At 37.5% G+C, this 15,149-nt stretch overlaps 1 protein-coding gene, 1 long non-coding RNA gene and 4 other non-coding genes across 6 annotated transcripts; 2 read left to right on the forward strand and 4 right to left on the reverse strand.

Annotated features, from left to right (window-relative positions):
* Positions 1 to 461: 461 nt before the first annotated feature.
* On the reverse strand, positions 462 to 542 carry TRNAL-UAG (transfer RNA leucine (anticodon UAG)). Its single transcript has one exon. It is a non-coding gene; the product is annotated as a tRNA-Leu (tRNA).
* Positions 543 to 2,101: 1,559 nt separating this feature from the next.
* On the reverse strand, positions 2,102 to 2,181 carry TRNAL-UAG (transfer RNA leucine (anticodon UAG)). The gene has a single exon. It is a non-coding gene; the product is annotated as a tRNA-Leu (tRNA).
* Positions 2,182 to 3,829: 1,648 nt separating this feature from the next.
* Positions 3,830 to 3,910, reverse strand: TRNAL-UAG (transfer RNA leucine (anticodon UAG)). Its single transcript has one exon. It is a non-coding gene; the product is annotated as a tRNA-Leu (tRNA).
* A 1,559-nt stretch (positions 3,911 to 5,469) lies between these two features.
* Positions 5,470 to 5,549, reverse strand: TRNAL-UAG (transfer RNA leucine (anticodon UAG)). Its single transcript has one exon. It is a non-coding gene; the product is annotated as a tRNA-Leu (tRNA).
* Positions 5,550 to 9,925: 4,376 nt separating this feature from the next.
* On the forward strand, positions 9,926 to 11,510 carry LOC127128835 (uncharacterized). Its single transcript, XM_051058199.1, has 2 exons — positions 9,926 to 10,333; positions 10,582 to 11,510. Exons 1-2 carry the CDS (start codon positions 10,159 to 10,161, stop codon positions 10,758 to 10,760), a joined length of 354 nt encoding a protein of 117 aa, XP_050914156.1. The 5' UTR covers positions 9,926 to 10,158; the 3' UTR covers positions 10,761 to 11,510.
* Positions 11,511 to 11,523: 13 nt separating this feature from the next.
* LOC127128838 (uncharacterized) lies at positions 11,524 to 12,857 on the forward strand. Its single transcript, XR_007806048.1, has 2 exons — positions 11,524 to 12,218; positions 12,313 to 12,857. It is a non-coding gene; the product is annotated as an uncharacterized LOC127128838 (long non-coding RNA).
* The last annotated feature ends 2,292 nt before the right edge of the window (positions 12,858 to 15,149 follow it).

The following is a 15,149-nucleotide window of genomic DNA, read 5'->3' on the forward strand; positions in this document are numbered from 1 at the left end:
CCCGAACCAACCAACAACTGCTAACTTGAAAGTAGTTGTGAGAATCAAGACTTTTTTTATTTATGATTGGGCCATTAGCTAAGATATAAGGAAGTCCATCACTGATTTTTGAATATTTTTAGACAACTCCTTCATTTTTAGAAGTCCAAGCAACAAACGTGTGTGAAAATCATCTTATGAGATCGAGTACCAGGACGGTAATGACCACAACTAAGATTGTTCATAGTTAATTATGTCAAAATTTTGAATTGAATCGAATTATTATAGCATAAGAAGGATTCAAATGAAACAAATTGAACCGGTATAGTTTTATAAAATCATATCGACCCAAATAAATTGTTTGGTGAACCAAATTTTTATTTATAACTAAAGTGAACCAATATTAAGAAAATTTCCCCAATCTAGTCTATTTAATACAGTAAATTATAATTTGGAACGAAATGACAGAAACAAGAAAAAGTTGACACTTGTGGGATTTGAACCCACAGCCCTTTCGGACCAGAGCCTAAATCTGGCGCCTTAGACCACTCGGCCAAACTGTCTCAATGTTGTTATTGTTTATTAAATTTAAACACGTATACAATACTCACCCTATGCTAGCTTCCCGTGGGCCGTATTTTCCTAATTAACATTAGTGTATCGTAACAATGTACCACAAAATCATAAATGTATCTTATTAATTTATTTTATCTCTCGTTTATTTATCCTTACGTGTGCGACCTTTTACGTTCTCGTAACATTGACAATAATGTTAAATAATTTACTTAATATTATAAATAGAGAGAGGGTGTCTAGCCAGACATCATTGCTTTCCAATTAACCATAATTTCATGTGATCTCATATAACCTTTATACGATAATGATCATATGTATAATTATTGTTTTGCCCTTATATGTATACCTAACACAAGACATAATTCTTACCTCCCCTGTATAATTCAATATTATGTTTCTTGATGCCCGAGTGTACTTAGTATTAACAAATAAGCTCAATATCGCATATTCATTTATTTCAGCATGATAATGCATTTTAAAATCAAACTTAATTAAGGAGTATGTAGATATTACTCATGCATATGTAGGATGAGAAAAATCCTTCCAGTCCGCTCATGTCCATCCACATGACTCATTGAATACCTAGTTAACTGACTTTATAATCGTCTTATGACAAATATTGTTTGACGCTAGTAAAATGATTAACTCCTCAATGTCCTTTTGTATGGACATAATGGTTTCCGGTCAAATGGTAGCATACACCACTGTGATTATAAAAATAACTTATGAGACTTACAAAACAAACTATGTAGTATTCTTATCGCGGGTCATTCCAATATAAATATTACTTATAACATTCTCTATGCATTGACGTTGCTATATTCGATAGTAAGACATACATATAGATACTTTTATAGTGATATCTTTATATTTAATGATGTCTCACATTTAAGTCACACTTAATGTTCCATGAAACCAATTAAATACTATAAAAAACTAATAACTTTGAAAATAAACATAATAAAAATGTATTTTTATTATAAATAATCAACTTGATACAAGTTTTAAATACATTATTCATAAATATGTTGGCCTATGAGTCTTACACCAATAGTTTATGGATTATTTTGGACTAATCTCACACCTTATACAAATTTGGTGGAATAACTTATTTACCTCACTAACACAAGACTATCTAGACCTTTCATACACAGTCCAACAACTTAGTCAATTCCCGAACCAACCAACAACTGCTAACTTGAAAGTAGTTGTGAGAATCAAGACTTTTTGTATTTATGATTGGGCCATTAGCTAAGATATAAGGAAATCCATCACTGATTTTTGAATATTTTTAGACAACTCCTTCATTTAAGATTGTTCATAGTTAATTATGTCAAAATTTTGAATTGAATCGAATTATTATAGCATAAGAAGGATTCAAAAGAAACAAATTGAACCGGTATAGTTTTATAAAATCATATCGACCCAAATAAATTGTTTGGTGAACCAAATTTTTATTTATAACTAAAGTGAACCAATATTAAGAAAATTTCCCCAACCTAGTCTATTTAATACTTGGAACGAAATGACAGAAACAAGAAAAAGTTGACAGCTATGGGATTTGAACCCACGCCCTTTCGGACCAGAGCCTAAATCTGGCACCTTAGACCTCTCGGCCAAACTGTCTCAATGTTGTTATTGTTTATTAAATTTAAACACGTATACAATACTCACCCTATGCTAGCTTCCCATGGGCCGTATTTTCCTAATTAACATTAGTGTATCGTGACAATGTACCACAAAATCATAAATGTATCTTATTAATTTATTTTATCTCTCGTTTATTTATCCTTACGTGTGCGACCTTTTACGTTCTCGTAACATTGACAATAATGTTAAATAATTTACTTAATATTATAAATAGAGAGAGGGTGTCTAGCCAGACATCATTGCTTTCCAATTAACCATAATTTCATGTGATCTCATATAACCTTTATACGATAATGATCATATGTATAATTATTGTTTTTCCCTTATATGTATACCTAACACAAGACATAATTCTTACCTCCCCTGTATAATTCAATATTATGTTTCTTGATGCCCGAGTGTACTTAGTATTAACAAATAAGCTGAATATCGCATATTCATTTATTTCAGCATGATAATGCATTTTAAAATCAAACTTAATTAAGGAGTATGTAGATATTACTCATGCATATGTAGGATGAGAAAAATCCTTCCAGGCCGCTCATGTCCATCCACATGACTCATTGAATACCTAGTTAACTGACTTTATAATCGTCTTATGACAAACAATATTTGACGCTACTAAAATGATTAACTCCTCAATGTCCTTTTGTATGGACTTAATGGTTTCGGGTCAAATGGTAACATACACCACTGTGATTATGAAAATAACTTATGAGACTTAAATAACAAACTATGTAGTATTCTTATCGCGGGTCATTCCAATATAAATATTACTTATAACATTCTCTATGCATTGGCGTTGCTATATTAGATAGTAAGACATACATATAGATACTTTTAGAGTGATATCTGTATATTTAATGATGTCTCACATTTAAGTCACACTTAATGTTCCATGAAACCAATTAAATACTATAAAAAACAAATTACTTTGAAAATAAACATAATAAAAATGTATTTTTATTATAAATAATCAACTTGATACAAGTTTTAAATACATTAATCATAAATATGTTGGCCTATGAGTCTTACACCAATAGTTTATGGATAAATTTGGACTAATCTCACACCTTATAGAAATTTGGTGGAATCACTTATTTACCTCACTAACACAAGACTATCTAGACCTTTCATACACAGTCCAACAACTCAGTCAATTCCCGAACCAACCAACAACTGCTAACTTGAAAGTAGTTGTGAGAATCAAGACTTTTTTTATTTATGATTGGGCCATTAGCTAAGATATAAGGAAGTCCATCACTGATTTTTGAATATTTTTAGACAACTCCTTCATTTTTTAGAAGTCCAAGCAACAAACGTGTGTGAAAATCATCTTATGAGATCGAGTACCAGGACGGTAATGACCACAACTAAGATTGTTCATAGTTAATTATGTCAAAATTTTGAATTGAATCGAATTATTATAGCATAAGAAGGATTCAAATGAAACAAATTGAACCGGTATAGTTTTATAAAATCATATCGACCCAAATAAATTGTTTGGTGAACCAAATTTTTATTTATAACTAAAGTGAACCAATATTAAGAAAATTTCCCCAATCTAGTCTATTTAATACAGTAAATTATAATTTGGAACGAAATGACAGAAACAAGAAAAAGTTGACACTTGTGGGATTTGAACCCACAGCCCTTTCGGACCAGAGCCTAAATCTGGCGCCTTAGACCACTCGGCCAAACTGTCTCAATGTTGTTATTGTTTATTAAATTTAAACACGTATACAATACTCACCCTATGCTAGCTTCCCGTGGGCCGTATTTTCCTAATTAACATTAGTGTATCGTAACAATGTACCACAAAATCATAAATGTATCTTATTAATTTATTTTATCTCTCGTTTATTTATCCTTACGTGTGCGACCTTTTACGTTCTCGTAACATTGACAATAATGTTAAATAATTTACTTAATATTATAAATAGAGAGAGGGTGTCTAGCCAGACATCATTGCTTTCCAATTAACCATAATTTCATGTGATCTCATATAACCTTTATACGATAATGATCATATGTATAATTATTGTTTTGCCCTTATATGTATACCTAACACAAGACATAATTCTTACCTCCCCTGTATAATTCAATATTATGTTTCTTGATGCCCGAGTGTACTTAGTATTAACAAATAAGCTCAATATCGCATATTCATTTATTTCAGCATGATAATGCATTTTAAAATCAAACTTAATTAAGGAGTATGTAGATATTACTCATGCATATGTAGGATGAGAAAAATCCTTCCAGTCCGCTCATGTCCATCCACATGACTCATTGAATACCTAGTTAACTGACTTTATAATCGTCTTATGACAAATAATGTTTGACGCTAGTAAAATGATTAACTCCTCAATGTCCTTTTGTATGGACATAATGGTTTCCGGTCAAATGGTAGCATACACCACTGTGATTATAAAAATAACTTATGAGACTTACAAAACAAACTATGTAGTATTCTTATCGCGGGTCATTCCAATATAAATATTACTTATAACATTCTCTATGCATTGACGTTGCTATATTCGATAGTAAGACATACATATAGATACTTTTAGAGTGATATCTTTATATTTAATGATGTCTCACATTTAAGTCACACTTAATGTTCCATGAAACCAATTAAATACTATAAAAAACTAATAACTTTGAAAATAAACATAATAAAAATGTATTTTTATTATAAATAATCAACTTGATACAAGTTTTAAATACATTATTCATAAATATGTTGGCCTATGAGTCTTACACCAATAGTTTATGGATTATTTTGGACTAATCTCACACCTTATACAAATTTGGTGGAATAACTTATTTACCTCACTAACACAAGACTATCTAGACCTTTCATACACAGTCCAACAACTTAGTCAATTCCCGAACCAACCAACAACTGCTAACTTGAAAGTAGTTGTGAGAATCAAGACTTTTTGTATTTATGATTGGGCCATTAGCTAAGATATAAGGAAATCCATCACTGATTTTTGAATATTTTTAGACAACTCCTTCATTTAAGATTGTTCATAGTTAATTATGTCAAAATTTTGAATTGAATCGAATTATTATAGCATAAGAAGGATTCAAAAGAAACAAATTGAACCGGTATAGTTTTATAAAATCATATCGACCCAAATAAATTGTTTGGTGAACCAAATTTTTATTTATAACTAAAGTGAACCAATATTAAGAAAATTTCCCCAACCTAGTCTATTTAATACTTGGAACGAAATGACAGAAACAAGAAAAAGTTGACAGCTATGGGATTTGAACCCACGCCCTTTCGGACCAGAGCCTAAATCTGGCACCTTAGACCTCTCGGCCAAACTGTCTCAATGTTGTTATTGTTTATTAAATTTAAACACGTATACAATACTCACCCTATGCTAGCTTCCCATGGGCCGTATTTTCCTAATTAACATTAGTGTATCGTGACAATGTACCACAAAATCATAAATGTATCTTATTAATTTATTTTATCTCTCGTTTATTTATCCTTACGTGTGCGACCTTTTACGTTCTCGTAACATTGACAATAATGTTAAATAATTTACTTAATATTATAAATAGAGAGAGGGTGTCTAGCCAGACATCATTGCTTTCCAATTAACCATAATTTCATGTGATCTCATATAACCTTTATACGATAATGATCATATGTATAATTATTGTTTTTCCCTTATATGTATACCTAACACAAGACATAATTCTTACCTCCCCTGTATAATTCAATATTATGTTTCTTGATGCTCGAGTGTACTTAGTATTAACAAATAAGCTCAATATCGCATATTCATTTATTTCAGCATGATAATGCATTTTAAAATCAAACTTAATTAAGGAGTATGTAGATATTACTCATGCATATGTAGGATGAGAAAAATCCTTCCAGGCCGCTCATGTCCATCCACATGACTCATTGAATACCTAGTTAACTGACTTTATAATCGTCTTATGACAAACAATATTTGACGCTACTAAAATGATTAACTCCTCAATGTCCTTTTGTATGGACTTAATGGTTTCGGGTCAAATGGTAACATACACCACTGTGATTATAAAAATAACTTATGAGACTTAAATAACAAACTATGTAGTATTCTTATCGCGGGTCATTCCAATATAAATATTACTTATAACATTCTCTATGCATTGGCGTTGCTATATTAGATAGTAAGACATACATATAGATACTTTTAGAGTGATATCTTTATATTTAATGATGTCTCACATTTAAGTCACACTTAATGTTCCATGAAACCAATTAAATACTATAAAAAACAAATTACTTTGAAAATAAACATAATAAAAATGTATTTTTATTATAAATAATCAACTTGATACAAGTTTTAAATACATTAATCATAAATATGTTGGCCTATGAGTCTTACACCAATAGTTTATGGATAAATTTGGACTAATCTCACACCTTATAGAAATTTGGTGGAATCACTTATTTACCTCACTAACACAAGACTATCTAGACCTTTCATACACAGTCCAACAACTCAGTCAATTCCCGAACCAACCAACAACTGCTAACTTGAAAGTAGTTGTGAGAATCAAGACTTTTTTTATTTATGATTGGGCCATTAGCTAAGATATAAGGAAGTCCATCACTGATTTTTGAATATTTTTAGACAACTCCTTCATTTTTTAGAAGTCCAAGCTGTCGCATTACGCGAAAAACCGGCGGGAAAAGAAGAACAACAGAGCCGCCACCGTGCGTTATTTATCCCAAAAAGAGGGAAAGGAAACGCTCAGAGTAAACCTGGAAAAGACGTGGTCTCGCGACCAAAGAGAATGGGATCGGGAGTCGGTTATGCGAAGGGAAGGTATTAGCACCCCTACGCATCCGTCGTACTCGACGGGATCCACGCACTAAAGGAAGGGAAAAAGGTTGCTAAAACACTGCTCATAAACAATCATCTACACAGGCTGAAAGAGACACAAGAAACAAACAAGACTGAAACTGACTCGGCAGGATATCGTATCCTGGGCCTACTTAGTCTATCAAGCATAGACATCAGAGTCAAAGTAGTTCGGACTGGGGAAACGACACATGCTCGCTAGGATGTCGCATCCTATGCATACGTATCTCCTTTGGACGAAGGAGAATCAGAGCATCCGTAGCTCGGCTGACACGCACACAAACAGAAACAGGCAAAGGCAAACGTGGAGCCTGAATGCCAATCACTGGACTTACATCAGCATCCGAACCAAAAACGCACTCAAAAGGGCAAACATGGAGCCCGACAACCAATTGATGGGATTATGTCGGCATCCGAACCCAAAACACACAACAACATGCAACAAGAAGAAGGGTCTCGATTGCAACTAGGGCAAGAGAAGGGGAAGGTCTCAATCGCAACGGGGGCGAGAGAAAAGCATTAGTGTTAGTCGTTAGTCAAACTCGACAAGACATCGCATCTCGTGCCTACGTATCTCATCTGGACATGAGAATCAGAGTTGCCGTAGTTCGGCTAAACTATTCCTGTTGGTTTGTGTTTTTTAAGTGGACAACGTCACTACGCAATCTACCGGATGCTCGACCTTTGGAGACTTACTCACCTGTAGTAGAAGGAGTTGACGTATCCTTAAGAGGGGATAATGTTTGTTTGTATTTTAGGAAAGCTCAAGCAAGAAAGGAAGTCCTATACGAAGGAACCGTGCTACCTTAATTGTCATGCAAACGAGACTACGCGGAGTCTAGCAAACCTAGGGGATACAATCACACCACACAAACATATACAGCATGAAATAAACACACCAACAAGGGGCTCAAACATCAGGGCTAGGCTTTAGTCGAGGGGTCATATCAACCTCAACAAACAAGCCTCTGTATCGGGGTCAGGTTAGCTCTTAACCTTGCCATTGAGGGGCTAAGGTGAAGCTAGATGAAAGGTGATGAGGGGTGTGCCTCATTGCTTCTATCTCAAGTCAGAGAGAGCATCAGACAAGGGAGCGTGGGTCCAGAATGGGGGGACCCTTCTACGCTCAGGACATAGACTCGACTGTACAATGTACAAGATCTTGGGCTTGGGATCTCAATGCTACAACCATGTAATGGGAGCAAGGAGAAGACTCACAGAATAGTGGGGGATAGATTGCTTATCCCTACCTTCCACCAATTGCCTCAAATGAGGACTTTTCCTGCTTGGGACAAATATAAACATACACAAGCATTGCCTCTTAAGGAGGACTTCAGACAGTTTGCCCGGCCCGATAACAGCCGGGTCTCCAGACTACATGAAGTCAGAAGATTATACCTCAGTGGTAAGCAACCACAAGCTAGCAAAGCAAAGTTCAAAATGAACTCAAAGCCACTTAGGTACCTGTGAAAAAATCTAAAACAATCAGTTACTGTATAGACAAACAACCAACAGTCAATATTAAACAGACAGACAAAGCATCATCAGACAATGAGCAAGGCACAAGCACAAGTGAATTTATTCTCAAAGCCTACAAAACACACAATTGTTAGCCAACAACAACAAATGGTTAAGCTCAAATGAAGGAGCATCATCACTCATGGAGATGTATTCTTGAACCTGAAATCACAATTCAAATGATAAGTCCAAACCACTAGGTCGAAGCCCAGGGTCAAAAGAGGATAAAAAATCCAAAACAGAAGCTCAAACTCCACATGAAGTTCATTTACTCAAGTGACAACATGTCCTAAAATTAAGGGAGCATGCAAGATCGAATTATCTCTAAGCCTAGGGGTAGAATGGTCATTTCACAGTTAATGGATTAATATTGGATTAAAATCTATTTACAACATTCTAATTAAAAGTCAACTAAAATCTAAACTAGATTTAACAATTTAGAAAAACCAAGAGATTACCTAATATTTCTTTTTAATATTTTCACAATTAATCTCTAATCCTAAAGTCGTCTGAATCCTAGTATTTCTAAAATTAATTCTAAAATTATTTCTAATTCTAACAGCATATCTAAAGATATTCTAATCCTAATTATCTCTAGAAATGCTTATAACAATGTCTAACTAAAATCTCTATCTAATTAACTCTAATATTTTCAGTTTTTTTCTAAATCATTATCTAATATTCTACATACTTAATCCTAAAATCAACATTTCTAATTATCTCTAAAAACTCCTAATCAAACATCACCTATTAAACTTCTAAATCAAGATTAACAATTAAATCTACACAGCAAATCAGGATGGACCTAACTGGAAAATAATAAGCCCAATCGCATGGGGGTGTACTGGTCATTGGATGGTGTATGGGAGAAACTCGCTATGGTCTGGGCCCAAGCAAGATCTTCAACGATCGGAAACAAAGGACACATGCATGGTAGAAAAGAAGATTCCACAAAACGCAAATGGAACAAAAGCCAGAGCCACCGTCGCGTTCTCCGCCATATCACTGATCGCGCCGTCGTCGTGGCTCTAGGAGGAAGAAGATGAATCCGATTTGTCATCGTAATCGCCATAGGTGATGGCTCGGTCCAAGCGAAGAGAAAAACGAATACGATCAAAGCGCGCTCTCATCCACATCTCGCGGCGGCTCAATAATCATTCGACAGAGGATTCGTTCTTTAATCAGTTATCGGATTCGAATTCGAATCGATCCATTATCGGCGAAGCTCATACTATTAAATTCGACTCAATTCGTCTCCATATGAACAAACAGTAACAAGTGATATCTGAATCGAATTCGGGACTTACCGTATGAAGCGACGGTTGGATCTTCAGTCAACTCTTCTTCTTCTTCCTTTCTTGGAGCGATTCCGGTGAGATGTTGATTGTTGACGGTGAAGGTGTCGTGAATCGGTTACGGTGGTTGAAGATTCTACGAGGATGATCGGAGGTTGGTACAGTGAATGTGGTTGAAGAACCGAGGTGGAAGAGGAGGTTGAAGTGGTGGCTTAGCTCTGCCGTGTGGAGCTTCGAATGATGAAGCTCCCACAACAATGGAGGATGAGCGTGTGCTGAAGGTGAGGATTGAGTGCAGAAGCTTCTGGGAATCAGGAAAAAATCGTTCGAACCCAATGATTGGCAATGATTGCAGCTTATATAGCACAATCCCAAGGGTAAATTGGAGAATTAAGTATGAATCATCCAGCTGGCACCTGAGTGAACGAGAAGGTGAGTTTTGAATTAAGTCACGTGGTTTTTACCACAAGTTCACTCTCTAATCCCTTTGCTTTAAGTTCTTTGATCCAACTGTGGATAACTGTTATTGAACCAAACTGATTTGGACTGTTGCTTAACTTCCTGAACTGCTCTTTCATGAACTGTTTATTATTTTGAAACTCATCGCCTTGAACTGAACTGCTTTTTTTGGATTAGATGTCTGTGTTGGTATGCTTAGACAACTTGCTCTGTTTCTGCAGGTTTTCTTGGTTTTGATCTCTTGGCTTTTCACGTGCCGTCTTGTTTTTTCAATTTTCTTTTGGCTTGGTGCTGCTGCGTGCCGCTCATGTTTCAGCTTTTGGTAGTTGAGTTTGGACTGCAGTCGTACAGTTGCCGTTGGATTGTGAAGTTTGTTGCATTGCGGGATTTGTGGCATTGAAGATTACGCAACATGATTGATTGTATTTCCATTTCGTTGTCGCACATTGCCAACTATTGATACCATGGTATTGCTGGCTTGCAGGTAGCTTGACACTCATGCACTTGATTCAAGGATTATGATGGTGTGTGAAGGGTCGAGTAGTGATCGAGACAAACGGCATAGCAGGTGGATCACTGGCTTATGGAATGGTTTTGACAGTTCTGCTTGAACTGATGTGAATATGGTTGGTTGTTGTACAAGGTTGAGTTGCTAGGTTTGGTGTCAAGTATTTGATTGCCTCAGCACGCTGAAGATTTTCTAAGCAATTTGGATCAGCTGACAAGTGATTACTGCAGTATCTTCATCAACAAAACGAGTGGTTCTACCCTATTAAACATCTGGAAAAGTAGACCGAGTAAGCTTCGACTACACATATAAGACTTCACCGCTGTATCCGCTTGTGCAAACTCAAGCAAAAGATCTGCCACTTTTTCAAGGTACTCTTTTGCAACTTATGCATGCAATGATGAAACCATGTGGGAAAGTAATCCAGATGAAGTAGCACTACTTGTCTAGCATTTAGAACACCTGAACCAGACAGTACACCGGACGCCGTCTGAGATGCGATCCCAGATGTGGAGGCAGCTCCTTCACTAGAACCAAAAGTCCCTAATTTCTTGGGAGCAACTCTTTGAGACACTCTAGCATCGGAGTCAAGATTTCCGTTTTCCCTTCCACGTTGAGAAACATCTGCAACTTCTGCCATCAAAAAGTGCAGTTCACCATTTGCTTTCTTATCAGGTGCGTGCAACAAAGGAACTACACTCTCATGTTTTTCTAACGTTGAAAACTGATGTGCATATTCAAGTTGTGCAGATAAACGAATAGATGGGAGCTCTTTCTTCAACAAGCTAAGAAGAGGCCTAACTTGCTCTTGCTGGGTTACTCCTGTTCAAGTGTTGCAAAGTTCTGCAGTATTCCATGACAGGATGAAAGCGGCTCTGCAGGTGAGATTGGTTGCAAATGATCAAATGCAGGTTGAATTTACTGGTTACGGTCGCAGCATGCCGATGGCTTTACATTGATGCAGCACACTTTTTGCATTAGTTTCTGGTTATTCCGCTGATGTTTCCCATGCCACTCACTTTGGGAAGTTTTGTTGTACTGTAAGTGACTTAAAACCAATTCAGCTGCTTTAGAAAGCCTCTCTTTAGCATCAACAGAATCCAACATTGATAATTGTTTTTCAAGACTTATCTCAAAGCTAGCAACAAATATATCAGCCCACTTATGAACAGGAACAGTCTCCAAAAGAACTTCTGTCCTTCCACCAATACTTTGTTTCTGCTCCAGAACAGATATAAGTTCCACGGCATTTGCTTTAAATTGGCGTGATAACATTATGAAATCCGGGTCATGCTCCACCTGTTCCATCGCTGTCCTAGTCATCTAAAGGGAAAAGATTTTTGCAGTATGGTATGTTCCTCTGGTGCTGAATTCCTGAACACTAAATCTGCACAAACCTTTAAGAACAACTATATATATGTGACCCTTGGTCCCCTTTTTGCAGGCTAATACCGGTCACGGCGCAGACTCCTTCACGGCCTGATGGGTTAGAATGAATTGCAGCAAAGTGTTGCAATATATGACAAATTGGATGTGATTCTGCAGGTGAGATTCCAACTGCTTGATGATTTTGGGTGTCAAGCCCTATGTGAAGCTGCTGAATGGCTCTTGCCTCCTTTGTAAGCCATGAATGCAAATGGTGTATGCGATTGTTCCCAGCATGCCACCAAATGACCAAATCTTAATTTGAAGCACATGCACACATGGGAAGCTCAAGGACCATGAAGGAAAAATCAACCTGAGAATTAGACATAGGATAGGGATTCCGGGATGAGAAGGGTTTGAGTTGACTTTGGTCAAAGTTGACCAAAAAGTCAACTGTTGACCAAAGTCAACAATTGGTCAACACATCTTTCTTTGTATTTTTCCTGTAATGATCATGTAATGAACGAAATTTCTTCACTTGAATGAACTTGGATTTGTATTTGGCCTGAATGGCTTTTGAAATGAATTTGAAATTATCTTACATGAATGAATGGATTTTGAATATGTATTGGAACAGAGTGAAATGGATATGACACTGACTGAATTAATCATGGGTGACACTCCAAAAATAATCATGAAACAAAGGACTTAGAAAGGATCAAGAGGTACTGAACTACAACCTACATAGACCAAACACTAGAGCCACTGATCAAGAGCATGGTGAATAGAAACACAACCAAGAATCCACCTGGATGAACCAGGACCAAGAAATTGTTGAATGCGAGTTAACCAAGCAAGGAAATCAAGCACCTTGAACGATGATGTACCAGCCGAACTAGGCTTAGGAGGCTACAATATAGGAGTTTGACCTGATCAGGGTATGGAACCATGACCAAGTAAAGGCCTTTAAATCAGGTCTTGATACCTCCAGAAACCACCATTGACACCAGATTTAAGCATAATACCCGAACATCTCCACACTAGGCTTCGATTGGGGCCACCCCGAATTCACTGAGAAATCCTAGTTGCCACTAGGTGTGAACATAAATTTTTGAATTCGAGTCACTACCGTCTTGTGTTGAACCTTGCTTGTGTAGATGAAATGCATGCTCATGATGATATGCAAATGTTAATAACCTAAAAATGAAATGAATATACAAAATGGTAGGGTGCAAATTTGAGGTGCTACAGCTGCCCCTATTCAATCAACTGGGAACCCGAATGGATGAGAGCAACGGCTGTCAGACTTTCAGGGTAAACAGGGATTGAATACCGAGTACCGTAGAAATTTGCACACTGTTGGGACTTATTTCTCTATTTTCCTTTTTTCCGAGGTACAACCACATCCAGACATCGACACACGATGAATGGGATCAGAAATCATCTCAACTAGATGCCAACGGACACCCAGAAAAAACTCAACGTTTACCAAGACCAACGGAGAGGTACGTCAACTCTACTGGGACGACCAGGAAAGGATACAACCACACGTCAGCGGACGTAGCGGGAAAAACTCAACGTTTACCGAAACCAACGGAGAGGTAAATCCACGTGGGGATAGGTACAACTAGACGTCATAGGACGCATAGGGAAAAACTCAGCGTTTATCGAAACCAACGGGGAGGTAAATCAACTGGGGACGACCAGGACAACTCGACCAGACGTCATAGGACGAAAGGGAGACTCAACGTTTATCGACACCAACGGAGAAGGAGAAAACTCAACCAGACATCATAGGATGAAAGGGAGACTCAACGTTTATCGACACCAACGGAGAAGGAGAAAACTCAACCAGACATCATAGGATGAAAGGGAGACTCGACCAGACGTCATCGGACGAAAGGGAGAAGGAGAAAGCCACTTCACGAGGGAAAGACATCACAACCGGAAACCGAATAGGACGTCTACTGGGAATTCTGGCTGGGAATCAACCAGACATTAATGAATGACTGGGAAGAGGGTATACAATCAAACGTTCGCGGACGAATGAGAAAAACACAACGTTTATCGAAACCAACGCGGAGGTAGATCCACTGGGGGAAGGATACAACCAGACGTCATCGGACGACTAGGAAAAACTCGACGTTTATCGACACCAACGGAGAGGAGGAATATTTTGAGGGGAATCATCTGGCATTACCAAATGATCTGCGGGGAATAATCAACTATACGCCATAGGACGTACAGGAAAAACTCGACGTTTATCGACACCAACGGAGAGGAGGAAACTTCTGGGGACGACCCTGTGGGGAAAGATATCAACTATACGCCAACGGACGCATAGGAAAAACTCGACGTTTATCGACACCAACGGAGAGGAGGGCTCTTCTAGGGAGAGCGAACACAACCAAATCATCAACGGATGATCGGGAAAAACTCGACGTTTATCGACACCAACGGAGAGGAGGAAACTTCTGGGGACGACCCTGTGGGGAAAGATATCAACTATACGCCAACGGACGCATAGGAAAAACTCGACGTTTATCGACACCAACGGAGAGGAGGGCTCTTCTAGGGAGAGCGAACACAACCAAATCATCAACGGATGATCGGGAAAAACTCGACGTTTATCGACACCAACGGAGAGGAGGAACTTCACTAGGGAAGGAACGACGTTACAAACATCGAAATATGATGCTTACAGACATCAAAGAAGACCAGACACTTACGCATGACTGGAAATCACCGAAAGATGGTGTTTACCGACACCAAAGAAATAACACACGCGGGTGTTGACGGGATACTGACATCTACAAGATGACAGGGCAAGGCTGATCACTTGCAAGGGATCTCACTGGGGAACAAGGTCACGACAGCGAGCAAACAGGAAGGAACACCAAGGATACCGGGTTGTAG

This window comes from Lathyrus oleraceus, chromosome 3, assembly GCF_024323335.1.
Source record: "Lathyrus oleraceus cultivar Zhongwan6 chromosome 3, CAAS_Psat_ZW6_1.0, whole genome shotgun sequence".
Classification (NCBI taxonomy): domain Eukaryota; kingdom Viridiplantae; phylum Streptophyta; class Magnoliopsida; order Fabales; family Fabaceae; genus Lathyrus; species Lathyrus oleraceus.

Coding starts and splice junctions, on each gene's coding strand:
- LOC127128835 (XM_051058199.1), top strand. CDS start 10,159: ATGGAGGATGAGCGTGTGCTGAAGGTGAGGATTGAGTGCAGAAGCTTC. Junction 10,334..10,581: donor GCACCTGAGTGAACGAGAAG/GTGAGTTTTGAA, acceptor CTGTTTCTGCAG/GTTTTCTTGGTTTTGATCTC.